The sequence below is a fragment of the Abrus precatorius genome, unplaced genomic scaffold (assembly GCF_003935025.1).
Source record: "Abrus precatorius isolate BTA unplaced genomic scaffold, Abrus_2018 Scaffold7, whole genome shotgun sequence".
In the NCBI taxonomy this organism is placed as follows: domain Eukaryota; kingdom Viridiplantae; phylum Streptophyta; class Magnoliopsida; order Fabales; family Fabaceae; genus Abrus; species Abrus precatorius.
In genome coordinates, this window is record NW_020874417.1 from 4,640,495 (window position 1) to 4,665,756 (window position 25,262).

At 33.4% G+C, this 25,262-nt stretch overlaps 5 protein-coding genes across 17 annotated transcripts; 2 read left to right on the forward strand and 3 right to left on the reverse strand.

The window, feature by feature from the left end:
- Window positions 1-180: 180 nt before the first annotated feature.
- LOC113872998 lies at window positions 181-1,620 on the forward strand. Of its 2 annotated transcripts, none has more exons than XM_027510925.1 (6): window positions 181-589; window positions 665-762; window positions 841-912; window positions 977-1,101; window positions 1,182-1,254; window positions 1,331-1,620. In XM_027510925.1, the coding sequence occupies exons 1-6, from the start codon at window positions 331-333 to the stop codon at window positions 1,433-1,435; spliced, it is 732 nt and encodes a 243-aa protein (XP_027366726.1). In that variant the 5' UTR covers window positions 181-330; the 3' UTR covers window positions 1,436-1,620. The 2 variants fall into 2 exon arrangements, with proteins under 2 accessions (XP_027366726.1, XP_027366727.1); XM_027510926.1 differs by having other exon boundaries at window positions 841-871; window positions 951-1,101; window positions 1,331-1,534.
- A 568-nt stretch (window positions 1,621-2,188) lies between these two features.
- LOC113870938 (S-adenosylmethionine synthase 3) lies at window positions 2,189-4,699 on the forward strand. Its single transcript, XM_027507515.1, has 2 exons — window positions 2,189-2,294; window positions 3,286-4,699. Exon 2 carries the CDS (start codon window positions 3,288-3,290, stop codon window positions 4,458-4,460), a length of 1,173 nt encoding a protein of 390 aa, XP_027363316.1. The 5' UTR covers window positions 2,189-2,294; window positions 3,286-3,287; the 3' UTR covers window positions 4,461-4,699.
- A 3,310-nt stretch (window positions 4,700-8,009) lies between these two features.
- On the reverse strand, window positions 8,010-14,972 carry LOC113870937 (FAD synthase-like). 4 transcript variants are annotated; one of them, XM_027507513.1, is made up of 17 exons: window positions 14,744-14,972; window positions 14,548-14,654; window positions 13,671-13,716; window positions 13,431-13,588; window positions 13,130-13,247; window positions 12,817-12,899; window positions 11,929-11,943; window positions 11,463-11,708; window positions 10,707-10,803; window positions 10,527-10,577; window positions 10,357-10,437; window positions 10,032-10,103; window positions 9,448-9,510; window positions 9,095-9,247; window positions 8,757-8,814; window positions 8,613-8,665; window positions 8,010-8,521 (listed from the first exon to the last, which is right to left on the reverse strand). In XM_027507513.1, exons 2-17 carry the CDS (start codon window positions 14,646-14,648, stop codon window positions 8,444-8,446), a joined length of 1,473 nt encoding a protein of 490 aa, XP_027363314.1. In that variant the 5' UTR covers window positions 14,649-14,654; window positions 14,744-14,972; the 3' UTR covers window positions 8,010-8,443. The 4 variants fall into 4 exon arrangements, 2 of the variants coding, with proteins under 2 accessions (XP_027363314.1, XP_027363315.1); XR_003505713.1 differs by having other exon boundaries at window positions 8,051-8,521; window positions 8,757-9,202; window positions 9,492-9,510; window positions 11,929-11,988; window positions 14,744-14,922; XR_003505712.1 differs by having other exon boundaries at window positions 8,114-8,521; window positions 8,757-9,247; window positions 11,929-11,988; window positions 13,431-13,568; window positions 14,744-14,921.
- Window positions 14,973-16,964: 1,992 nt separating this feature from the next.
- On the reverse strand, window positions 16,965-18,966 carry LOC113873280 (pentatricopeptide repeat-containing protein At2g22410, mitochondrial-like). The gene has a single exon (XM_027511332.1). The coding sequence runs from the start codon at window positions 18,906-18,908 to the stop codon at window positions 16,974-16,976; it is 1,935 nt and encodes a 644-aa protein (XP_027367133.1). The 5' UTR covers window positions 18,909-18,966; the 3' UTR covers window positions 16,965-16,973.
- Window positions 18,967-19,863: 897 nt separating this feature from the next.
- LOC113872964 lies at window positions 19,864-24,464 on the reverse strand. 9 transcript variants are annotated; one of them, XM_027510882.1, is made up of 6 exons: window positions 24,327-24,464; window positions 23,623-23,735; window positions 23,212-23,352; window positions 22,467-22,554; window positions 20,343-20,409; window positions 19,864-20,249 (listed from the first exon to the last, which is right to left on the reverse strand). In XM_027510882.1, exons 3-6 carry the CDS (start codon window positions 23,318-23,320, stop codon window positions 20,196-20,198), a joined length of 318 nt encoding a protein of 105 aa, XP_027366683.1. In that variant the 5' UTR covers window positions 23,321-23,352; window positions 23,623-23,735; window positions 24,327-24,464; the 3' UTR covers window positions 19,864-20,195. The 9 variants fall into 9 exon arrangements, with proteins under 9 accessions (XP_027366683.1, XP_027366682.1, XP_027366679.1 ...); XM_027510881.1 differs by having other exon boundaries at window positions 19,960-20,249; window positions 23,212-23,355; XM_027510878.1 differs by lacking the exons at window positions 23,623-23,735; window positions 24,327-24,464 and adding exons at window positions 24,035-24,100; window positions 24,262-24,288 and having other exon boundaries at window positions 19,960-20,249; window positions 23,212-23,355.
- Window positions 24,465-25,262: the final 798 nt, after the last annotated feature.

A 25,262-nucleotide genomic window follows, 5' to 3' on the forward strand; every position in this document is an offset into this window, starting at 1 on the left:
CAAATCTACATAAATTTATAATTTAATAATTCTTTTTAACTTAAAGTTCTAAAACACAACACGTAAAGAATACTTATATACCGTAGCATAAAAGTTATGAAATGGTGGGATAGGTGAATATCACTAAGCCCATTGATATATAGGGCCCAAGAAGAGGAAGAAAGAAGCGTGTGGAAACCACGTGGAAAGACGTAGCTCCCTTGGCACTGTAAATGGCGTGTCTCTTTCCTAACCTTTCCACTCTTCCTCTCCAATCTCCATATCCAGCTTCAGCTTTTCATCATCATTCACCCACTCACGCTTCAACACACCATTCTTTACATTACAAAAATGGCAACGGTCGTTACTTCCGTCGGCGTTACCCTCCGTCCTCTCTCTCAAACTCAACCTTCTCCATCCTCAGCTCTGTTCCAATCCCGCCACTCCTTCGCCATAACCACAACTTCAATGCTTGGCCGCAAGTGTCTCGCCACAAAGGAAGACTTACCCCAACCTGTAGAGGAAGTGAAATCCAAAGACAACACCCAAACCATCCTACACTCTTTCTCTCCGTTCCCGTTACTCTACGCCGCTGCTCTCTTACCCGGAGGTATTTGAATCAATCCCTTTCTCAATTCTCACATTATTGTTTAATTCAAACTCAATGTGTATTATTAACTAACAGGTGAAGCTGTGAGATCTGTCTTTGAGCCTTTCGTTGATCTCGTTAAGTCGTGGAATCTCCCTGAATGGCTCGTGCATTGGGGTCACCCTGGTAACATGGTACGAATCAGTATTATTAACTAAACTAATCCATTTTACAAACAAACAAATGAATTGCTCTCTTTTCTTCTGTTTCAGGCAGTTGTACTCTTTGCTATGGGTGGCTATGGTACCTATCTCGGTTTTCGCATTCGTTATTCTGATGATCTGGTACGGTGTCGTTTCTCTTTCTTATTTCACTTAAATAGCTTGGTGTTTATGTAGCTTTTTGCAGGATGAAAAGGCTAAGGCCAAGGACTTGCATCCCAAGCTTTTAGCTGGTATGTTTTTCTTCTTTGCTCTTGGAGCTACTGGTGGAGTTACGTCTCTACTCACTTCGGATAAACCCATTTTTGAAAGGTAATTGAATTCCACGCTTTTTATTTCAAGCTTCATGTTGTTACTTGCTTTCCAATTTTTTCATTTTCAATTGCACGCAGTCCACATGCTGTCACTGGCGTCATTGGCCTTGCTTTGTTGACTATACAAACTATTTTGCCTGCACTTTTCGAGGTAATGCTTGTTTCCTGTGAGCTTTTTTTTCCTTTCCTTTTCTTCGTCTTTCACCCTTTACTTTAATGATATGCAGGGAAATCCTGGACTGAGGAATGTTCATGGTATCTTGGGCAGTGGTATCATGACACTTTTTCTTATTCACGCTGCCTTTGGTCTTCAATTAGGCCTCAGTTACTAATTACAATTCCACTCAACTTTCGTTATTTTGAGGATTTTTATATTGCAGTCTTTCGTTACACAGCTTCTAGCTCCAATTCAGAACTCAAGACTACAATCATGTTATGTCTTCTTCTATCATTTTTACTTTTAAAAATAGTTCACGTTCATTTTACTTATTTCATACTAAAACATCGGATATAATCCTACAAGAAATTATCTCTAATCTTACGATGGAAACGGGAGTGAGAACTTGTGATTTGAGGACGAGATGTATAAATAGTGTTTGAAAATACATTAAAATTTAAGCGTTAAAAGTAAACGGAGATTCACAACCATTTTGAACGTGAAACCAAATTTGTAGTTCTTACACTTTTGATACGCAATTTGCAATTCAGGAACTGGTCCTTGTGAAAGATCTTCAAATTAATGTTAGCAAGACTGCTGATAAATAATAACGTGGTCTCAAATATCCCTGGCCACAGTCTCAGAAGATCACGAGGCTGCATTCTCGGACCTGGCAAGATCGTATCAGCATCAATGTACCACACTCCACATTTCAATGCTTTAAGTTAGGAAACAAATTTTTGTATTGTCTATGAGCATTGTTATTACCCTTAACTAATTAAAATGCGTTCAATTAACACAAGCTTGAATTTGGGTAGCTTATTTTAGATTTATGTTTAAAATTTTCTAATTAAAAAGGAAAATTGTGTAAAAAGACACGGAATAAGAGAGGGAGGAGGGAGAGAGAGAGCGAGTCTTCCGTCTACTTTCTCTCACTACCCTTTGCCATTGCAATATATATGTAGATAACTTCATCGATCTCATCTCTTCCACTTCCTCTAAATCTCCTCAGTCTAGTAACATATATACACACGGTACGTATTTCTCTCTCAAATTCAAGATGCCTCCTTCCTATTCTCTTTTTCCGTTTTAATTTGTTTTAAGGTCTAACTCTTGGTGGTGCAATTTCGTCGATAATTGAATGCATCTTCCCGTTTCCTGTTATTTCGATCGTAATTTTCTCTGCTTTATTCTGCCAATGCTAAATAATTGCGATTGCGAATTTGGACTTGCTCTGCTTTTTATTGTTACTGGATCGGTCACTCTCAGATCTGTGGCTTGGCCGGCTTCTTTTTTCGCTGCTTCTGCTGTTTGTGAATTGAGATTGTAGATGATGTTTGAAAAAGAGACGTGCCATTTCTATTTGCGATATTGAAACGAATATATTAAGATTTGATTTCATGTGATTTTCTAATACTCCTGAACTGAGGAATTGGATAAACAAAATCTATCGCCTTTTTCTAATGTTAGATTCACATCTAGATCAACTCAATGATCAACAATTTTGTGCGAAATTCACATAAATGCTAATGATAAATTTCATATAATTTTTTTTTCAAGTTATACTTTTGGTATTAATTTAGTAAGTGAAGGAGAAGGTCAATGGAGTCAATAATAATTTGTTTATTTCAATGAGCAGAAATTCAGTTAAAAATAATTTTTTTTACTTATAATGTAGGTTATTTAAAGATTTTCTTAATATCACGTAACGATGAATTTAAAGCAACCCAAGGAATTGTTAATCATTACTTGTGTTTAATTATGCATGTTTGGGAAATGCTATTTTTTGGGGGGAAAAAAGCTAAACAAAATGTTTCCTTAAGTAAGTTAATCCACTTTTTTTGGGTAGTCTCATAGCAGTATATATTTGAAGTGTGAATTGTTTTCTTTCCTTGGCGGTAGAGCCAGTCCTTGCTGGACATTTTAGGAACTGATCATTTCATGGATGTATATGCAATAGAAGCTTCTACTTATTAAGTCAGTTAACATATAAATGCTCCCGCTCTTTCTATTTTTGAACAACAGAGATGGATACCTTCCTCTTCACCTCAGAATCTGTAAACGAAGGCCACCCCGACAAAATCTGTGACCAGGTTTCGGACGCCATCCTCGATGCTTGCTTGGAGCAAGACCCAGAGAGTAAGGTTGCATGCGAAACCTGTACAAAAACCAACATGGTTATGGTCTTCGGTGAGATCACAACCAAGGCAAAGGTGAACTATGAGAAAATAGTTCGAGACACTTGCAGAGGCATTGGATTCGTGTCAGCTGATGTTGGTCTCGATGCTGACAAATGCAACGTTCTTGTCAACATTGAGCAACAGAGTCCTGATATTGCCCAAGGAGTTCATGGTCACCTGAGCAAAAAACCTGAGGAAATTGGAGCTGGTGACCAAGGTCACATGTTCGGCTATGCCACAGATGAAACACCTGAACTAATGCCACTTACTCACGTGCTTGCTACTAAACTTGGTGCCAAACTCACTGAAGTAAGAAAGAATAAGACATGCCCGTGGCTGAGGCCTGATGGTAAAACCCAAGTGACTGTTGAGTATAGGAATGATAATGGGGCCATGGTTCCTATTCGTGTGCACACTGTTCTCATCTCAACTCAACACGATGAAACTGTCACAAATGACCAGATTGCCAAAGATTTGAAAGAGCATGTAATAAAACCTGTCATCCCAGCTGAATACATTGATGACAAGACCATCTTCCACCTCAACCCTTCGGGTAGGTTTGTGATTGGTGGACCCCATGGAGATGCGGGACTCACTGGAAGGAAGATCATTATTGATACCTATGGTGGGTGGGGTGCTCATGGTGGAGGTGCTTTCTCAGGCAAGGATCCAACCAAGGTCGATAGGAGTGGTGCATACATTGTTAGGCAGGCAGCAAAGAGTGTCGTGGCTTCAGGGCTTGCCTGTCGTTGTATCGTGCAGGTTTCTTATGCAATTGGAGTGCCAGAGCCATTGTCTGTGTTTGTGGATACCTACAAAACGGGGAAGATTCCAGACAAGGATATTTTGGCTTTGATCAAGGAGAACTTTGACTTCAGGCCTGGAATGATTGCCATCAATCTTGACCTCATGAGAGGAGGCAACTTTAGGTATCAGAAGACTGCTGCTTATGGGCATTTTGGACGTGACGATCCTGATTTTACATGGGAGACCGGGAAGATGCTAAAGCCCAGTGCTTGATTGAGCTGCTGGCCATGGTATTTCTAAAGGTGGTTATCATAGTAATCATCTTTCTGAATTTGGGTTAAGAAAATAATAACGAAGGAGATTCGGCGAGTAAATACTTCATTTATAATATGCTTTTCAGATTGGGTGTGAAATGGGAGCATAAATGTGCTGTCCTAAGTGGAGGCGTTCGCACAATAGGAGCATGCAGCATTAGCTACCTCTTTCGATTTTTCTTTTATTTCTTTTAAGTTTTTTTTTCTTTCTGCTTTCGGCTTGATTCTTTTGCAACCGATCTTGTATGGTTGGTGTAAACTTAGAATGACATTTATTTGATTCTTTAGTCATTTTTACTCTACCATGTTGTTTGCCATAGCAAAGACCTAGCAATTGTTTTCTGCTGCGCGGCCGTAGTTTCTAATGTTATGTTTTAATCTGACATGCACTGAAATTGTTGGATGGTAAATGTTACAAAAAGAAACAACAATATTTGGCTCACGGTTCAAAGGTTCGATCTCCCTCCCCTCTCTGTCTCCCCGTGATCCCAACCTTTTCCCAGTGTGCCCATCGAAAAAGTCGGCTCTCCTACTACTTATGGCCCTAAGAAAACTCTGTTAAGAATCTTTGTAGAAGTTGGTGCTAAATTTAACTAAATCAATTGACGCACAAATTTAGTTGATTTTCCATTATTGGCGATTTCGACAAGGGATTATATTTTTTAGTGGTAAAGTTACTGTGCAAGAGGAATATTAGTTTTAAACTAACAGTCTTTTTAACACACTCTTTTATCACAATTTTTTTAACACTTCTTTTTTAACATACTTTTAACTATTAGTTAACATTTATTAAAAATTATAAAAATTATATTAATTATATTCTTTTTTACTCTTAATTTCATGTTTATCTTTTATATTTTTATAATTTTTAATAAAATTTAGCTAATAAATAAAAGTGTGTTAAAAAGAATATAGTTAGCGTTTTAACTTGTACAATTCTAAAAAGTGTTTAAAACATCTGGAGGTGAAAGAGTTATTTTAATGTACAAAAACTTAAGTGTTGGTGAAAAAAATTATAAGAGATATATATAAATAAAACAACAAGTAAATACGATAAATATAAGGTAAAAATAAAAGTTGAAAATGTATTTGATTAAGTATCGAGTGCTATACAATTTTAACTTAATGAATACTTGGACTATTAGTTTGGTAGATTCCATGTCTATCTACCACTTTTTCTACATTGCAAAGCATGTTCACAATTATTTGAGAGAGCAGTGGACAACCACAAGGTCGATAACTGCTAGTCAACTAAAATTATTATAAAAATATCCCCATCAACTAATTCCAGAGTTACATCAGCTGATCAACCATGATTATGCATAATTACTCTCCATGACTTGAAAATTCAACTGGACATGAATGTTGGTGGTTAATGCTTGAAAATCTTCAATTTAAATCTATTTAACCACATTCTAATTTTTGAAGAGGTAATTATTCCATCTTATAATAGTTAAATCTATTCAAATTTTATCTTTATCTAATTTGATATAACTACTTCCTAGCTAGCTTCCATGTGTATTCTGAGTGAGTCTAAGAATTTTTTTCCTTAAAAGTATACTTGGGCCTAACTGTTAGTGACTACTTGTTGATCAGTCGACACCTAATGCACAATTGAGTATCAGTCAACTAACGGCAAATTGCACTCAATCACGTAGTTGCCAATAACCTGTTAACCAGCTACAGCAAAGTCCTGCTGTCTCACCATTAACTGTAAACTAATGGCTGCTTGCACCCAAATATAGCTAATTGTCAATGGCTACTTAGTGGACTAACACTCAATTTTTTGGTGTTACAGTTCTGTTTGCAAATTTTGGTCTTAAATAGGTGAAGGTACTTTATTTTACTCACGAATTGGAGTTTGCAACCGGAGGAGATCATGTAGGTGCAGCCTCTATTCCCTTAGCCATCTTATGTACCCAATCGCAGTTTTTCAAAATGACCTAACAAACAAATTTTTTAAAAATTAGAATATAGTTCAAATATTCCTACAATAAATTTTTTTAAAATTATTTTAGTATCAAGTAAATTTAAAATTATAAAATCAATTTTGAACACTCTTTTATAATAAATATAATTGATAAGGCGTTTGCTTTGAACATCCTACTAAACTATATTATAGTGCATTTTCATCCCTTAGGAAGGAGATTATCAAAGAAGTTTTAAAAAAATGCAATTCAAACACCTTTTAAAGAAAGAAGCATATTTTACCTTCATTTTTATTAAATTCATATTTCAAAATAGCAAAAAATTAGTTGATCAATTGAGTCCTTTCTAAAAGACTTTATACATGATGGACGATGTGAAAAGAAAAAAAACATCTCGAGTGAGTTTTATCTTTAAAATATGTGAACAAGGTATATTGCACTAAATTTAAGTATATTATGATTTTAAACTCTAAGAGTTTGTTTCTGAGTTGAGTTTAGGAGGAAAAGGGAGGGATTAAGGGAGTTTAATTATTATTTGAGAGTTAATTAATTTAGAAAAAAAGGGTTAAGAGATTTTTCTAAATCTTCTAAAACTTTTCTAACCTTGATTTTGAGTTCTCCTATTTTAGAAGGTATTTTAGTCTATTAGAATATTTTTCTTCATATTAATTATTAAATGAATAAAATAAAAAAATAAATATTTTTAAAAAAGTGTGATATTAATTTTTAAAAAATAAAAAAATATTTTTTAAAAAAATATTAATTTTAGAGTGAGAATTTTTTTAAAAATATAAAAAAATAGAAATATAAATTCTAAAAATATTAATTTTTAGAGGGAGAAAAATATATAATTTGTTCATTTTTTAAAACAATTAAAGAAAATAATAATAATAAATTAATTTTTGTTCAAAATATATTAATTTTTAAAGTGATATTTTTTAAAAATTTATGTATAATTTTTAAAATATATTTTTAGAGTGATAGTTTCAAAATATATTAGTTTTTAAAAATATTAATTTTTAGAAAAAAAATTCAATTTTTGTATTTCTTAAAAATAAAAAATATAAATAAAATATATAAAATGCAATAATTTCATTTACATTATTAACTCCCTATCACCCTCATCTCTCCATGTTTAACATTCAACCAAGGAAGGAGTTTAACTTCCTTTTCCTTCCCTTCTCCTCTCCTTCTTCTCCCTTCAAATCCTTTTCTTGTTTCTCCCTCTAAACTTTCAAACAAAAGCCTTAGTAATTTAAAAGTAAACATACACTTCTACTTAAGTCACCTTAAAATCTTTAGAATGACTTGAACAAAAGTATGATACTGTTATGTCATTGATCAAAAGGCAAACATAAGAATTATATAACCCTCTGGTCTTCCAGAATGGTGAGCAAGCCATGTCATCAATATAGAATAGTAAAAAAATGGCTACTAAAATGTGCAACTATATTTACCCTTAAATTTTAGTGACTAATAATAATAATCACAATGCAATTTAAATTAGATTAATGATGAATGCCCTCTTGCTCCGGTTCCCTTTAGAAGTGCTTGTCCAACTATATATGGGTAGCTGTTTGCCAGTGCCAACCACTGAAAGGCTTATTTCAATCAGAATTACGGAAATTGCAGCCAAAGCTGAGGTAGTTATCATCATTACTTCGAAGACTAAAAATTTGTATAAGGTACGGTGCGATAAATTAAGCTAATCATTAATCAGATAGTAACTGAATAATAATCAATTTGTTATCCAAGTTTCTTGAAGCAGTTAAAAGTAGTGTGAATCCCATTCTCTTTTGCAAGAGAATTGAAGCTTCTTCATTCTATTTGTACCCTTGTTCTTTCTTCTACTAAGACAGCTTCCTTGATTTTTTAACTAGTCCATCTGCATCCCAATCATATCATGCATCATTTATTTGCAGATTCCAAGCATGAGAATGGTATGAACCACACATCTAAAATCTCCATTGTGTTTGAATTCAGGAGAGAGGACCATGGCTTGTCAAATATCATACTAGTCCATCTCCATGAAAGCACCAGGTTGAAACTTCTTGTGTAATGCTTTTATGGCGGATTCAATGCGGGTTTGGTCCTGTAACATAATCAGAAAGCCTGGTTGCTACTGATAGAACTCACATTTGACCTTTTGAAACAAAGTTTAGAATATGGAAGTTCCATTGTACCTTTCCTTTGAAACATACTACAAGACATTCATGTCTGGATTTGCGGTAACATCCTTGATGTTGCAAAGAAGAAATGCAGTTTTAGAAAACAATTGAGTAATGAGTCATTTAGTGCTACAAAAACACTAATCCATAACAACATACCAATATACAGGTCTGGAAATTCTAGGCAAAGCTTTAAAAGAGGTTGAGCAATTTCAACCTGCAGTTTAAATATCCCAGTATGAAAATGAAATTGACCCTAGAAGGGAAAAAATTAAAGAAAGATGATGACAAGTAAAATGAGATTGCTTTCAAAAGTTTTTCATGAAAGACAAATCTCCAGATTCATTGTAACTGAAGTTCAAGATATAGAAAGCTACTTGTCAGAGTATATAAATGCACACAACAAATCATAATCCTCAAGCTGAAGGGAATATAATCATGCCCAATACACAATCGTTGATGGTCAATTGCATTGCAAAACTAAATTTAACACATACATCTGAAAGATTTGTCATTACACCCTTGGATATATATGGTTCCAGCGACGCAAGCAAGTCAATAGATCTTGTTGACTCCATCAAACAGTCCCACTGCTTTTCCAGCTCCTTCACATTTGTTGCACAAAGAATTATTACATTTTGGCACTTGATCTGCATGAAAATACATAAGATATGAAAAAACTTAAACCAACACACTTCAATCACATCACATAATATATAATACAGAAATCAGTCACAAAAAAAGATAGAGATCAAACTCGCAATAAGTTCTTCTCAACTTATAATTGAACTTCCGGACAAATGAAAACATTGGGAAATATAATCTTTATTACCGAACTTCCAACACATACCAAAGGTACAGAAAAAATTTCAGTCTGCAATACTTGGGTTATACCCTCAGGCAGTTGAGCCATCTGAAAGGTGAGAGACAAAGATGGATTAATTTCATACAGTAACTGCCATCAATCATCACACAGAAGTATATTGTGAGATGCCAAATATAATCTAAGTATGAAAATTGAGGACATATTGGGCTATAAGATTGTCATTCTAATAAGCAATAATAAATTTAGCTTTTTCCACTGTGCCACCCCACCCTCATCCCCCATAAAGAATAGTAGGCCAATGGTATTTGTTCTAGGATGTGGTGTCACTGTCAAAGGTTGGACCTTGACGAGAAGTTATGATCTTGCTATTTTTGTGTTACTGTTAAAATTAGTGATCAGGGTCTCAAGTATAATTCCTCCCAAAGAAACAATTGTTTTAATACATTACAAGGCTATAGTAAAACTATACTAGAAAAATGTTATCGTGCTCACCCTTTCCTACAATTTAAAAAAAAAAAAAAAACGGTTCCCTCTTCAATCACAAGATTAACACAATTTATAATTAAAAGTGAAAATAAGTTTAATAACTTGCTATTCTACAAAATTACCTCATTCTGGTCAACAGTACAATTATCACCAACAGTATGCCTGAGATACTCTGCAAATTCCTCATTAGGAGCCTACATCAGAAGCAAATGAGTGACGGGTACGATGTTTTTATCATAAATTAAAAGCAATTATTGACAAAAATACAATGCTCATATACACTACTAAGTCAGTCAAGTCAGCAGAAGCTTAACTAAAGTCAAATTTCATTCATCATGAATGTCACACTACTCAACAAACAATACTGTATATGCCAGTGGATGCGACATATCCAGGAATGATAATAATAGCATTAAAATGAATAATAAATTGAATGAAGTAACGCACCAAACGAACACCAAATGCTTTTGCAACACCTGCTAAGGTAACATCTGAATGCAGGGGACCTACACCTCCATATATTAATACCTACAAGAATCAGGATAAATGAATAACCTGTGCTATCATTTATCAAGAAATTTCATGCAAAGAGCCTTCCAAGCATTGTTACTATTTACCATATCACTTGAAGATTTTTGTTGCTCAACTTCTTCTGCCACAGAATCTATCTGATACAAAAGATATGTGTCATGAACCAAAGAACATAACATTAGGATAGAAATGCTTACACAAAGTTTAAATATGATTCATAAAAATTGATGTACACTCAAGTAGGGATTTTTCAGAAATGAACTGACATTGTTGTGGACAACTGACAGTTGTAGAAGAGACCAACCAGTGGAATGAAGCTTCCTAGACAAAGAAGGTCCCAATTGATCCTCAACAATGCCACACCTGAGCTAGGGAACGGAGGAAAGGAAAAGGAGAGTATCATCAAAACAGTTGAGAAAAGTATTGAAAATTTAGTCAGTGCTCTGTACAGCATGACATGATTACCAAAGTTAATTTTTATATCTTCTTCATTTAATCTATTCTTTCCTCAAAAGATCACTGCAATAAAATTTTCATGTTATTTATTTCAAAATTTTCAAAATATTGTTAACAAAATAGAAAATCACTAAAATAGGTAACTTCAAGTTTCAACATCCATATTACACAGGCTTATAGATAATTGTTTCAAACTTTCAACATTATCTGTCATCAGGCCAACAACGTTAAGATATAATATGAAGTTCAGTAAGACAATGTAACCAAGCAAGCTTAGAACGAATGAAAGATAAATTAATAGAATCTTGCACATAAAGATTAAGTAAACACAAAAAATTTACTAAATAGTCATCTAGTATACAATCAGAAGTTGAAAGACAGAGTAAACCATTGAGACTCAAAACCTTGAAAACAGGGAAAATAGTGTAAATGTATAATAAATTGTAAAATCTCCCACTGGAAAATTATAAAGAAGAGGACATTAATTATTTCATTCAAGTTACAATTTCCAATTAACCTAAACAGTAAAATTTTCCATGATCGTGTGATACCAACAAGGTACTTACAAAATCTCATCTCCCACAGCAATGACTGATGCTGTGAGCATGCTGTTATTATGCAAATTCCAGCCACTCAAGCCATTGTTTTCAGCAGGAAGTTGTGCACAAGTAGAAGATAACCTTTTAACCCTCCCTGCCCTCTCTAATCTTCCATCGGCAAGCAAATATGCAGGTTTGAATTTATTGCAAGAATTGCTAATTCTTAATAATGAATTGGGAACTGTGTCATGTATGCTCCCAATTGAAGTATAACTGCACAAATAACAAAATAATCATACACCATTTTTTATTGAATAAACCCAAACAAATAGAGCTTAATGTGAACTATGATGGTCCAATTACTAAATGTTGCACTTGCATCCGAGATGTGACAGGTTATTTTGCAGATTTTTTTATTTTGTTAAAAAAAATATGACAGCAAACAAATGTATTAATTCCAACGTTAAGGTCCAGAATATCAATAGAATAATACCCTTGATCATAAAGGCTGCAATATTTAACCTCACAAGTTAAAAGGAAGGCCCAGACATCTCTGCCAGAAAAATATAAGCTTGTCAGACCATCAAATGTGCCATTGAAATTGAATAAGCAATTTGTATTATCAGATTTGAATAGATTAATATAAACTATCATGGAAAGAAAAAAACGGTATATTTCCCATTAACAGTGCAATCAAATTAACACATATAGTGAATGAAGGAAACTAAATGTTTGGACCAATTTCTTTAGTGACTTTTTTAAGATGAGCTACAAGAACTGATAGTCTTTTAGAGTAACAAGAACTGAAGATTTGACAGTAATAAGAACAATGTACAGTTTGAAAAAATCTTGAATTATTTAAGTAGATAAATGAAAGAAAGTGGAAGTTATTACCAAATGATTTCCAGTTTTCTCCATCTATTCATGTACAAGGTTAAACATATAAGTAAGCCATAACTTTACACTTCGAAGAAGACCACTTGCACCAAGGACAAGCCATTTAAAGGATAATTTTGGATATGTAATTAGTGGGTAAAAGGGGGGGCTAAGAAATATATTTGGAAATAAGTATAACGAGGCTTCCAATTAGCAACCCTAGTCATGCAATTCATTATCGCAGATCTTCTACCTCTGCTACAACTATTTTGCAACAAATACATCATGATTGAAATTTATTTCATTGTCAAATGAATGATTTCTTGGATTAGTTAGCACCAATACAAAAGAGAATTATATTTCTTCAGATCTTTGTCTTTGTCCACAACTCACCTGGTCAGATAAGTCTTTATAACAAATAGAGCAGGCACCAAATATAACTGTAGGTTATGATTTCATTTAATAAAAAACAGTAAGAAGAAACAGATATAACAAAGGACTGGACCTGTATGACCAATCTAAAATGGGATTCACTCTCATAAAAGGTGGCCACCCAGGTGAGCTAGGGGAGAATTGTTCTTGGCCAACCTGCAAGGTTGGACCAGACATGCATGAATAGGATTCTCCAAAATTCCAAGTTTCATAAAACAATATGGACTTTGGAGGAATAGCAGATAACCAAAAAAAAAAAAAAACCATTCCAAGAAAGAGATTCCATTTCAATTTTCATGAAAAAACAAGTAGTTTGGAAGAATAGCAGGTCAGAGAACATGGATTACAAAATTAACAGTCATCTCACGGTTAAAAAATAAGGATACCGCAGTAGGATCTCCAATTCGAACTCCAAGGAAAATAGCTCGAATTTGCTTTTCCTTTAGCAAAGCCTCCAAGCCAGACTTGAAATCTGAACGAATGGTGTCAATTTGCAAACCATAGCTGCTCAAGCAAGAATAATAAGTTAGCTGCTGCATCTTTCAATGGAGAACAAGCTTCAAAGATTAAAACAATAAAATAATTCAGAAATAAGGGAGGAAAAGAACACTTTTCCATGTTATCTTAACTGTGGATGACAACCAACAATAAATTCAAAAGTAAAAGGGGGCAAGAATTTTCACTCACGTAGCAGCTGAATCATAGGTAAATGAATTGATTTCCGCAAAAGCACAAGGAATCTCAAAATACATTGTTCGAATTGGAAAATCTTTGAGATCCCCATTGGCACAATTATTCCCCCTTTTATGCAAGAAATAGCCAGCCCTGAGTAGGTGCAATAAAACCTTCATGCAAAGGCTCAGTGTTGCCATCAATGAGGTTAAAAAGATAAACAAGTGATAAAAGATTACACTTTTTAAAACTTACCGTTGAATCCTTTCCGCCATTGAAACTGAAGGCAACCTGCTCAATACTGTTGGAAAGAAATACATGTGGACATCAGTAAACTTACAATTTTCCATAGAGAATAAAATCTTGTGTATCATCTTTATTTTTTCATTAACTTTCCTCTTTTCGTCAGTTAAAACAAGGGCAATTGAGTTTGAGAAAACTGATAGTCGTCAAAGTTAATAAACTAAGATGTATTCAAAACACAATTGAATTTATAATTTAATACAGACAGGACACTAATAACAAATGAAACCACAAAAAGATTCCAGAAAGTAAAGGACATCATTATGCTAAAGATCTATGATCTATGGACATCCAGTAGAAATCAAGTCTGAATCCTTGATTATGCACTCGGCAGCCACCAAATGAGAAATAGTATTCCTAGGAAACAGCAAGAGTTGTCAAGTTGTCTATAAGAAATCGGCACTCAAAAAACACAGCCGTTATTATCTTTCTTCACAAACTCAACACAAAACTGTTTCCTCATGTCACCCAACACCACCACAAGTATTACACGTTGTTGATTAAGGCAAATTAGACCTAGTGAAACTTCATTTGCTATCCAGCTTCATCATTTAAACCTTTGTTCCAGAGGAATTTTCTGCAATCATCCTCAAAAAATTCTAACATATTTGTATAGCATTCACTTACATTCAAAGCAGCCAGCAAAACAAATTAAAATCATTCAAAAGGATCCAACATAACATTATTTTCTTCCTCAAATTTACAGTGACATACAGAAAACGTAAAAATGAATCCAATTCTACACGCATAAAAAACTCAAAGCCAGCTCATGCAAAGGCTAAAAAGACAGCAACACAACCCCATGAAAAGTATATGAAGAATAGCTTACGAATACAAAGCCAAAGCTCTCTGAATGACATAGATAGCATTGGTGTACTTGGTCTGAAGTCTTCGATCGTCACACTCTCTCACTGCTTTGTCGATCTCCATGTCACCCTGCACACACAAAAACGTGAAATAAATAAATAAAACAATTAAACATGTAATTAAAGCAAATGGGGTATTCAAAGCTTGCAATTTTTTACGTCGTTTTTCACAAACCCAATCTGGGATTGTCAGAAAGATTTTGCTTTCGAATTGGAAAGTGGTATTGTGATGTGGGGAAGGTAAGGATTGTGTTGCACCTAAAATTGAAGTGCATTAGATTGAGGAGTGGGGTTTAGAGAAGGTGAACTGAATGGTTAAATTGTTTTGGTTTTTGGTTCAAATAAAATGAATCTGTAAGAGATAATATAATTTGGACCAAAGGTTTTCAATTTGGACATGCAATAGTCACAGGTTGGTTATCTCAGCCAAAGAAACCATACGATTATTATTATGAAAGTGAAAAATGGTCCTATTAAACTACTTAAGAAATGCTTGACTAGATACCTTTTCTTAATTAAATTGAAAAAAGAAATAAAGTGTACTTTGTTTCAGATTTTTGAAGTTTCGAAGTTCTCTTTGTAGTTTTTTCCCTCTTTAAATAATTAAAAAAATTGTTAAGAACGAATTTCCACGCAATCATGCACTAAGGAGATTGCCCACCTAAACTTCCACTAAGAAGATTTTGCTCTTCTGAAGTCATAGTTTAAGATTACTTTTAAAAGAATATTCCTTTGGGAAATAAAAGTTTTATTTTTATGTATGATTTCTCTTAGAAGGAGCGTGTGAGGGCAAAATAGTAACTTTAACCCCACATATTTGAATACACATGTAATTTTAATTTTCATAATTCTAATTATTTACATTTACTTTTCATACTTTTTTTTACTTCATATTTTAATTTAAGTATTAACGGAAATATAATTAAAATACAACGTATCAATTATGTATATAAATTAACAAAAGAAAAAGTATCTAAAACATTTAAATAAAATGTCAGTGATTTTTATTTTTTATTCTATTTAAATATTTTATATGTTCTTTTTTCATTTTTTTAAGCAATAGAAATTTTTATTATGTTTCAATTCTATAACAATTTTGTTAATTATTAAATTAAATACTTAATTTTAACAATTAAGAGATTATAAACAGAAAATATAAAAAAAAATGAAGAGATCTAAATTTTCACATAAAATAAAATATTACAATTAAAAATACAATTAAGCTTTTCTTTCTCATAATCTCGAAACCGTGAATCATTTCTTTTGATGAAGCAAAAATAAGAGAGAGAGAAAATTGATAATGACTAATGTTATATAACTTATGAAGAGAAAACTTTAGTTAAAATATCACAACTCTTCTTGTTGATACATGTTTGAATTTATTAAATTTAAAATAACAAAAAAATCTTAAAACTTAATTGTATGTGATTTTAAATTCAAAATAAAACAATTCAAAACAGAATTATTTAATTTGCAATGAAGAAAAGTAAATTGTGAGATTTAATTAATTTGTATTGTTCCCTTCCATTTGAGTTTTCCAATTGACATTCTCTACTTTCGTCAAAAATGTATTTAAAAGGTATCCTGAAAAAGGGGTGGGGGAGAAGGGTACTAACTAGAATTATTTTGTAACGAAGTTTTTTTATATCAACTCTTCAATGGATAAGTAGTGAATATTTTTCTTAGTATGTAGCATGTATCTCCTCAATTTCTCACCTGCTTTTCATGTTTTTATTGGTGCAAAGTGCAAACTAATTGTACATCGCCTTTTAACTTACACAAGTGCTCTTTTCTCGAGCAAAAAGATTCCATCATATGTTGAAAATTTTTGTATCGGAACTAATAACGAATGCCCAAGGAATTGGAGGAAGTGGGGGTTGGTTTTATGGAAGCCGGCAGAGCACTTTGCACTGTGGTTTGGTTATCACCAATTCGACTGCCTTTTCCAATTGCAGAAGCCCATAATTTATATTTTTCTTTAAATGTGCAATCATGGTTGATTTTGCTTCACCATTGTGTCTCTAGCGTTGAGATATGCAGGCCCATTATTTAGTATATATTAACTGTAACCGATTGAATTAGTGATGCACCCCGATTCAATCATTTCAACTCAGTTACTCTAACTTGAATTTCTTCATTGAGTCATTAGTCCAAAAAATTTATTTTAGGTCTTTGCATGGAAGGAAGAAAAGAGATGGATTTTTGTAGTGATAGAACCTTAAATAAAATCTCCCCAAAATGGGGGAAAGTATCAGCAGGAAGGAGGGTGGATTTTTTATTATTATTATTAAATTATAAAAATATTTTGTATAATATAAAAGTATAAAAATATTATAATAAAAATTGTATTGATTAAAAAATTAAAAAAAAAATTGCCCAAAGCACATCCTTAATCTATGTCAAACGCCGTTTTTGATGCACTGATAACATGCCCAATAGAATTCACTCCCACATTAACGTCCCTAAGCATCAACTCAGTGGCTTTGGCTTCAGGGTGAGACTTGTCGCCTGCCAGAAACTTGTGAAGAGCTCCATTCATTTCCACATAGCTCCAACCAGGTGGCTTCTGGATGCCACCATCATCTATTGCTTTTCTCACACTAGCAGCTTCTTCATGCTGATCCATGTCAGTTAGCATATTAGATAGCATCACATAACGGGCTCCATGGTCATGCTCCATAACAAGAAGTTCTTGGTTTGCAAGTTTAGCCAATTCCACATCTCCATGTACCTTGCAAGCACTTAACAGTGCTCTCCATATCACAGCATTGGCCTTAAATGGCATGTTCAGAATGAAATTATATGCTTCATTCAGACGACCAGCCCTTCCAAGAAGGTCAACCATACAGCCATAATGCTCCATTTGAGGGGTAATACCATGCCCAGTCAACATGGACTCAAACAGCCTCTTTCCATCATCAACTAAACCACTATGACCACAAGCACTTAAAAGTTTTACAAAAGTGATCTCATTCGGTCTCAATCCTAATAAACCCATTTCTTCAAATAATGCCATAGCATTTCCGGCAAAGCCATGGTGAGCAAGACCAGAGATAATGCAATTATAGAGGAAAGTAGTTTTTAGATCATCACTTGTTTTACAGAATATATCCAAAGCAGTGTCTATGCTTCCACACTTAGCATACATATCAACAACAGCACAAATGAATCCCTCGTGTTGACCACGTTGTAAATTCTCCCCACCATACTTGTGATGAATCCTTCTTCCCATCTCAAGGGCACCAAGTTGAGCACACGCAGAAAGAGCAGCAACCACCGCAAACTTATCCGGTTTCATCCCCAAACCCTCAAACTGCACAAACAATTCCAATGCTTCCTGAAAACACCCGGCATGAGAGTAACCATTAATCATGGCTGTCCAAGAAATCACGTCTCTCTCACCCATTTGATCAAACAATCTTCTAGCAACCTCAACTTCCCCGCGCAAAGCATATGCACTCACCAAAGAAGTCCAAGCCTCAACACCATCCTTGCCACTTCCCAATCCCACCCTACTCAAAACTCTTTCAGCCACCTGCAAGCGCCCACATTTTGCATACATATCAACAACCGCATTCATCAACAAATCATTGTCACCTAAGCAACCCAATTTCCTATACACCAAGCCATGCACCTGCTTCCCACTCCTATGATCCTCCAACAGGGAACAAGCAGACAACAGAGAAACAAGGGTATACTCATCAGGCTCAACACAAAACCCTCTCATCTCCCCAAAAGCCCTCAGAGAACAACGAGGACGACCCACATGCACCAACCCATTAATCATCGTGTTATAAGAAACACAATCTCTAACAGGACTTTGTTCAAACACTTTGCACGCATTATTGGTATCACCGAAAACGAAATAATAATGCAAGAGAGCGTTGACAACGAAGATATCCAATTCAAACCCACTTTTGATGACGTGGCAATGAACCTGAAGCCCGTGTTTGGGACGCGATAACTTGGCACAGGACTTGAGAAGATATGGGAAGGTGAAGGCATCGGGGAAAATGGGTGGGGATTTAGAGAGCATTGACTTGTAGAGAAAGAAAGCGTATTGGGGTGTGTGGGAGAGAGAGAAGGCTCTGATCATGGCGTTGAAGAGGAACAAATCGGGGTTGGTGATTTGGGAGAAGAGAAGGTGAGAGTGGTGCAAGGAAGTGGTGACGAAGAAGGAGATGAGTCTGGTGAAGAGGAAGAGATCGTGGTGTTGCCCGGTGACCACCATGTGAGCGTGGATTTGGAGGGCTTGTTGAATGCTTTTGCATGATGCAAACAATGCTTTCAATCCATTCATTTCTAGATTGCTCTTCCTATACATCCATGCTTCTTCATCTTATCATAACTACTAGTTCACACTTGCTTTGCTTCCCGACCAAACAATATTCATTGCAGAAATGCTGGAAACTCACCCCAAGGGTCGAAGAAGAAGAAGAAGAAGAAGAAACACGATTTCATCACATGCAGATTTTCACAGAAATAAAATATATTAAAGTGATTTGCAAATAAATGAATTTAACCCAACTCAATATAATACTAATATTATAAAGGAACTCATTGGGGATAAAATATTAATGCAATGTGATACGTAAGAAAAATATACAGAAAAAGAAAAGTTACATAACTCTTTTTTTTATAATTTTAGAAAAAAAATATAAAACAAAATCATTTTTGCAAAATCTTTGCAAGAGATCAGAGAGTTACACTAAAGTCAAAATGTTGTGCAAAGTTACATAAATAGCATTGGTAAATGAGTAAGAGGTGCGTTAAGCAAAGTAGACATTAACTTCAACTTAATAACTAATTTAGCTTCAATCTATGTTGAGGGTCGATAGAACAAATAACGACCCACTAAAGTCCACAATTATTTAATTTTATTTACCATAACTATTTTTTTATAATTTTAGAAAAAAAAATATTATATATATATTATTTACCATAGCTTCAATCATTTTCGCAAAATCTTTGCAAGAGATCAGAATAAATGCAGTTACCGATCCAATTAACTTGTTCAGATTAATTTATATATATATATATATATATATATATATATATATATATATATTATTTATTTTCAAAAACAACTTGATATCCAGTCGTAATCACCCCAAGTAATAATCATCGGACATTTTTAATGTGTGCAAAATTTCTGTCTTCTTGTAACATAAGTGCACCGGTTGCTCTCTCTTGGCCACAAATTTTAAGTGGTTGGCGGTCAGTCATAAATTATTTGTACAATTTAAATACAGCTTTTTCGAACAGCTGCTGAACAACGAGGCAGAATTCAGTGTTTCTATCAAATTTCGTCAAAACATATGTTGAGATAGTCCATAAAACAGCACGAATAATCCGCTCTATTGTAAAATTTTGGTTAGATAAATTCTAAGCAGCAGCAGCAGCGACAATATGATTAACAAATCTTGAGATTTTTCAAATCTAAATTGCAATGAAGCTTGTTTGTTTTACCAGGAGAATCATCAACTATACTATCGTTTAATCAATCCTAAGGGTAAACGGTTTATCCACCAAACAAGTTTGCCTCAGCAACAATCTGCACAAACAAAACCGTGCAAGATTCTTACTGAAACTTACAGTAGAATTATATCATCTAATCATAGAGACCTTCCTCATGCCAAAAATCCACCAAAAGATCCACCATCTCCTGCACGAGCATAACCCAACATTCCATCATTTTCATTTCACATATTCTATCCCCAAATTTGACAACAAAGCCTCTGTATCTTAAAGAACTTACTGCTAATGGTATTGGCTGTTGAAAAGGTTCTGTAGATAAAAGCAGATCCTCATAACTTGTTGACAAGCTGCAAGAGATGTCCAGGTTACTTTTGGTAACACACATGGATATATAGGTTTTCACAACACTAGTTGGATTCATACAGAAACAACAGTATGAAGATGCATAATATGGCAGAAACTACAAAGGCACAAGCATTTGGTGTCTTGACAATTGTTTTATCTATTTGGTGTCTATATTTCAGTTTTGACATTCAACAGAAAAAAGCACTTATCTTTAACATAAAGAATCCTAAAATGGCATGCATAGAAGACTGTAAACCACTATCTCAAGGAATTTTACTAATAAAATCAACATTTCCAAACCTCTTGCCCATATGAATATAATGCTTCTGATTTGAACATCAGATAAATTATGCGCACAGGGTCATGCTGCACATTTAACTCAAGATTTCAAACAGCAGGTAAACCATCTAATACATCAATCGAAGTCAATCTTTTTCTTCTATTATATATATTTCATCAGCATGATCATAATTGAATGGCAACACCCCTTTTTCATTTTTTCAGTTTTTCTTCTCTATAAAGAGTTTAACTGACAACTGCACAACCTATACTAAAAGAACAGATTCTCTGAAGGGATTTCAATTATTAATTATATATGTGGGACATGTGATATTGTTGTCCAGATCCCTTCGCACAGCTTAATCAAAATAAGCTATTAAAGTGGGATTTAAAGGGCTAGGCTGTCAAATCATAAAACTCAATATCTAGATTTCAAGATAGGGGATTTTCTGCACGAACTAGCATTCAGCCAAGAGGCATATTTACTAAGAACGAAGCTAGAAAACTTCATTTGGATACCAGAAATTCTTAGTAACTTCCAAGGTACTATTTCATCCAAGTATCCAACATCAACTTGTTATCTATCCAAAGCCGTTCATATACTCTTTCATCAGGGGACAAATAGAAAAATGGAGGTGGTTGCCAGTCCTCCCTCAAATTACAATCAGTTCCCACCCATTTCAAAAGTTCAACATCTGGCATATGAAAATGTCCATTCCTTTGTCCCTGAGCCTCATGATTCACTTATTGCCCCACTCTTTCAATTGAGGATTCAATTTGGAGTTAATTATTTTTTATTACTTTTCTAAAAGCAATAAAAATAAATAAATAAGCACATTTGGTAAACAGTAGCAGTCCCAGACAGTAAACCAATTATAAACCAAATGGATGACTAATTGCATACATCAAGCTTTTCTCTGCATGCATGGCCACAAAGCTTCATAAGATGCTACACACTGCCAGGGATACTGAAATATATTTATAATTTGTGTAATTCAGGAGGATGCATTAGCAATAACAAGCAAATCCACAATATTGTCTGTAACCCAATCCGTTTGCACTTCATAATCAATCTATTGTTCAACCACAAATTTCTCGAGTGTTTGACTCATGGTCTTTTTTTTTCTTTTGGCGGGGGGAGGAGGAGGGATCAAATTTTCGTAGTGCAGAATTACCCCCACTGATAGAATAATCTTCCACATTTACAACAAATATGTTTCTAATGAAAATGAAGATGTTTGGAACTTCAAATTAATGCAGATACCCCTTTTTTACAAATACAACATACATGATTCAATAGTCCCCAATTTAGCTATAAACTGGGAAACTCAGGGTGTAGCAAACCCTTTCTAAACTAATAAGGGATGCATTTAAAAGAGCTTATAGAAATAGGTTATAGCTCTTTTCAGCTTATTCAAAAAAGTTGTATAGTCAAATTTATAGGATAAGCCCTCTTACAAGAAAAGCTTATTCAGTAAGTGCTTAATTAAGTTGTATTCCAAGATGCACCCTAAATACATTTCTTTTTAAAGGAAAAAAAAGGGGGGATTTACATCTGACAAAGTAGAATTATTAGCTTCAGTAAACGTTTCTAAAATCTAATAATTTTTAAATATGTTGCATGTGGCACCACATGGCGTACTGATAGTGTAATACTCTTTATAAGGTAGAACAAAATTAAATCCTTAAAAAATGTATTATTATACATTAACTTAGCATCTCTGCCCCCTTCGTCTTGGTCATATCATCATAATAGAAGAAATCAGAAGTATGCATATACCTCACAATTGAATCTTTTGGTGGTCTCTCCAGTTTCTCAGATTGATTACCAACCCATTCTTTCCTCTTTTGATGCCAAGTTATCTCAGCTGCATGAGAACATAAAATATACTTAAAGATCTTCTAACAGGTACTAAAGTGGACAGCGCTTGACACTAGAGAAATCAATAAAAGAGTCTCAAAATGGCCAACGTATATTTTCCAAAGGTTTTAGGGACCAGAAAGAATTAGTGTCAAACAGGTTCCCAGATCTTTGTTTACATCAGTCTGTAGTCTATATCAATTATATAGATATTTTGCATGCATATATTTCTTAGTTTGTACTTTTGAATCATACTGCAATATTGCACAGAGATTAATAAAAACACATGAGCAATTATTTACCCCAATCAAGTTAAACTACAGAGAAACAATGAAACCAAATATCAAACAAGAAATATCATGCCCAGAAATTATAATATTCAAAAGAAACAGGGTAAACAAAGCAATATTTAGGGACATTTTAAAATTCTTTCAATATAAAATTCAAGATTCACTAATCCTACTAATTTAATGTTGAAAAAGAATACACAAGTCTTGAAAATGAGAAGTGTAAGATGTGTGTTGAAAACTATTTATGAATACTACTAAGAAAACCGGCAGCACATTATATAACACTTTGAATAACTCAAAACATGGGAGATTTTGCACATTAAAACATGTTTTGTCTTCTAAATTAGAAATAAAAATGTAAAAGAAGGGCATACCATGGTTTACAAAGACTTCTTTCTGAGTGGACTTGTCTTTGCTGGCATCATGTGAACCCTCTGAAGAGTGATTCTGGTGGGCATTCGAACTACTACCATTGGGTTCCATCTTCTATGGACCAGTCAACCATGCCTTCTAAACTACTAATCCACATGCTTCGGTTAGAGGAAATCCTTTGACCAACGATCAAGATAGAGTTTCAACTTTAAGCAATTGAAAAATGCAGGGCAATTCGGTCTTTGGGAACTAAAAATGTGCGCCACTTAGAGATGAACTATTCTTTTAAAAAAAATAGCTAATATATTCCACATTCAAAACTAAAACTTAATTTTTCAAATTTCAACTTTACATTTCTACTGTTCTCACTTTTCAGGTATTAAAGAAATCGTCAACAGGGAAAAATAAATTACTTTCAAAAGGAATGCTCTGTGAGACTGTGAGTCAACCAAACAACTGGGAAATTCTAGAAAATTCAACAAAATGTTTGTCTCGAATGTTTAGGGTTCATCAAACGCTCCAGTTCCTGGGAAAAAGGATAACCAAAACCAAAGGAAAAGATGAAACACTGTCAGGAAAAATGCATCACCGATGAACCACTATGCTTAAATCTCCTTTTTGGTGTCAAAGCATCGATTCGATTAATACATACTCATAGCATATACACCTTAAACGAATAATAAGCATTTTCCCTCTGCTTTCACAATTCTCAGTCTTCAATTAATCTTAGCAGTTATTACAAATGCCACAAACCAACACAAATATACCACAAAACCTACTCATTAAAATTAAAAATAATAAACACACACACACACACACAAGTACCCTTGATTCCTTGCATCAAATTTTTGCTCCAAGCAATCTATTACTCTTTCCAGCAAGCACACTACTCTTTAGTCAAATAGAATCGAATCCACTTCCAATTTAACACATTGAACAGTGAAAACTTATCAATAAAAATAATAATAACGGAAAATACTAATTAATAGCCATTTGAACAGCGAAGTTCCAGTGCCTAAACAATCAGCACGAAAGAAAAAAAAAATTGTTATCAACGGGATTTAAGATTGAAAGTGCGACTCTATCTAAAAAATTACAGAGTTTGGTTTTTGCTTACGACGGACGAAGGATCCTTCGGAATATTCGACCACTTGGAAATGAAGAGAGAGAGAAAATGGCTGAAATCCCTCCCTTTGCTTGAAGGAGCAAACGTCAGGCACTCTTCCCAGTTTCCACTTACTACTTCAGTTTATTTGTAATTTTTGTAGTAGAAGTAAAACTATATAACCCTTTTTTATAATTAAATGGTACTTTGAGATTTTAATAATTTTTTATGCATTAGGTATGTTATTAAATTAAAAAATATTTTTGAACAATTAAATTTAAAATATATTATATAATCATTTAAAATTTAATAAATTTTATAACTGTTAAAATGAAAAATTTATAATTATTAATGAATATCAAACAAAACTCCATAACAAGATAAGATTTTATTTATTTAAATATAGAAAATTATACTTGATATTATTAAAAGTTTTACTTAAAATTAATTTCATACCAAAAAATTATAAAAAAATATTATTTAAAAAAATTTGTAATCATAAACTATACATACAAGATGATTAATCAATAAACTAATAAATGATATTCTTAATATAAGATAATAAATGATTAAATGTGGAAGCATATTATTAAAAATAAATAATTTAACACTTTAAAAATAAAAAAAATGTAAAAATTATTATTTTTAATACTATTTTAATATGTTTTAACTTAATTTTACAATTTAAAGTTAACAAAATTATTTATTAAAACCATATTAAAATGCATTAAAAATATCAAAGATTAATATATTTGTACATTTTTTAATTAAAAAAATTCTTTAATTAGAATCCTATGTAACTCTATTGAATAACATATTATTTTATTTTTTAAAACTACCGCATCAATCAATTTAATCTCTAAAATTATGAAAAAAAATTAGTTTTAATGTTGTTAAATTTAATTATTTTAGCCTTTTAAACTATATATGAATCAATTTAGTTATTTA

What these genes read in the sequence shown, in the direction of transcription:
- LOC113872998 (XM_027510925.1), top strand. Translation starts at nt 331, where the DNA reads ATGGCAACGGTCGTTACTTCCGTCGGCGTTACCCTCCGTCCTCTCTCT. An exon ending in GATAAACCCATTTTTGAAAG is followed by an intron (nt 1,102 to 1,181) that starts GTAATTGAATTC and finishes AATTGCACGCAG; the next exon opens with TCCACATGCTGTCACTGGCG. An exon ending in TTTTGCCTGCACTTTTCGAG is followed by an intron (nt 1,255 to 1,330) that starts GTAATGCTTGTT and finishes AATGATATGCAG; the next exon opens with GGAAATCCTGGACTGAGGAA.
- LOC113872964 (XM_027510882.1), bottom strand. Translation starts at nt 23,320, where the DNA reads ATGGAACCCAATGGTAGTAGTTCGAATGCCCACCAGAATCACTCTTCA. An exon ending in AGAAGTCTTTGTAAACCATG is followed by an intron (nt 22,555 to 23,211) that starts GTATGCCCTTCT and finishes GTTCTCATGCAG; the next exon opens with CTGAGATAACTTGGCATCAA. An exon ending in CCAAAAGATTCAATTGTGAG is followed by an intron (nt 20,410 to 22,466) that starts GTATATGCATAC and finishes CATCTCTTGCAG; the next exon opens with CTTGTCAACAAGTTATGAGG.
- LOC113873280 (XM_027511332.1), bottom strand. Translation starts at nt 18,908, where the DNA reads ATGTATAGGAAGAGCAATCTAGAAATGAATGGATTGAAAGCATTGTTT.
- LOC113870938 (XM_027507515.1), top strand. Translation starts at nt 3,288, where the DNA reads ATGGATACCTTCCTCTTCACCTCAGAATCTGTAAACGAAGGCCACCCC.
- LOC113870937 (XM_027507513.1), bottom strand. Translation starts at nt 14,648, where the DNA reads ATGGAGATCGACAAAGCAGTGAGAGAGTGTGACGATCGAAGACTTCAG. An exon ending in AGAGCTTTGGCTTTGTATTC is followed by an intron (nt 13,717 to 14,547) that starts GTAAGCTATTCT and finishes TCTTTCCAACAG; the next exon opens with TATTGAGCAGGTTGCCTTCA. An exon ending in GCTGTGGGAGATGAGATTTT is followed by an intron (nt 10,804 to 11,462) that starts GTAAGTACCTTG and finishes TCCCTAGCTCAG; the next exon opens with GTGTGGCATTGTTGAGGATC.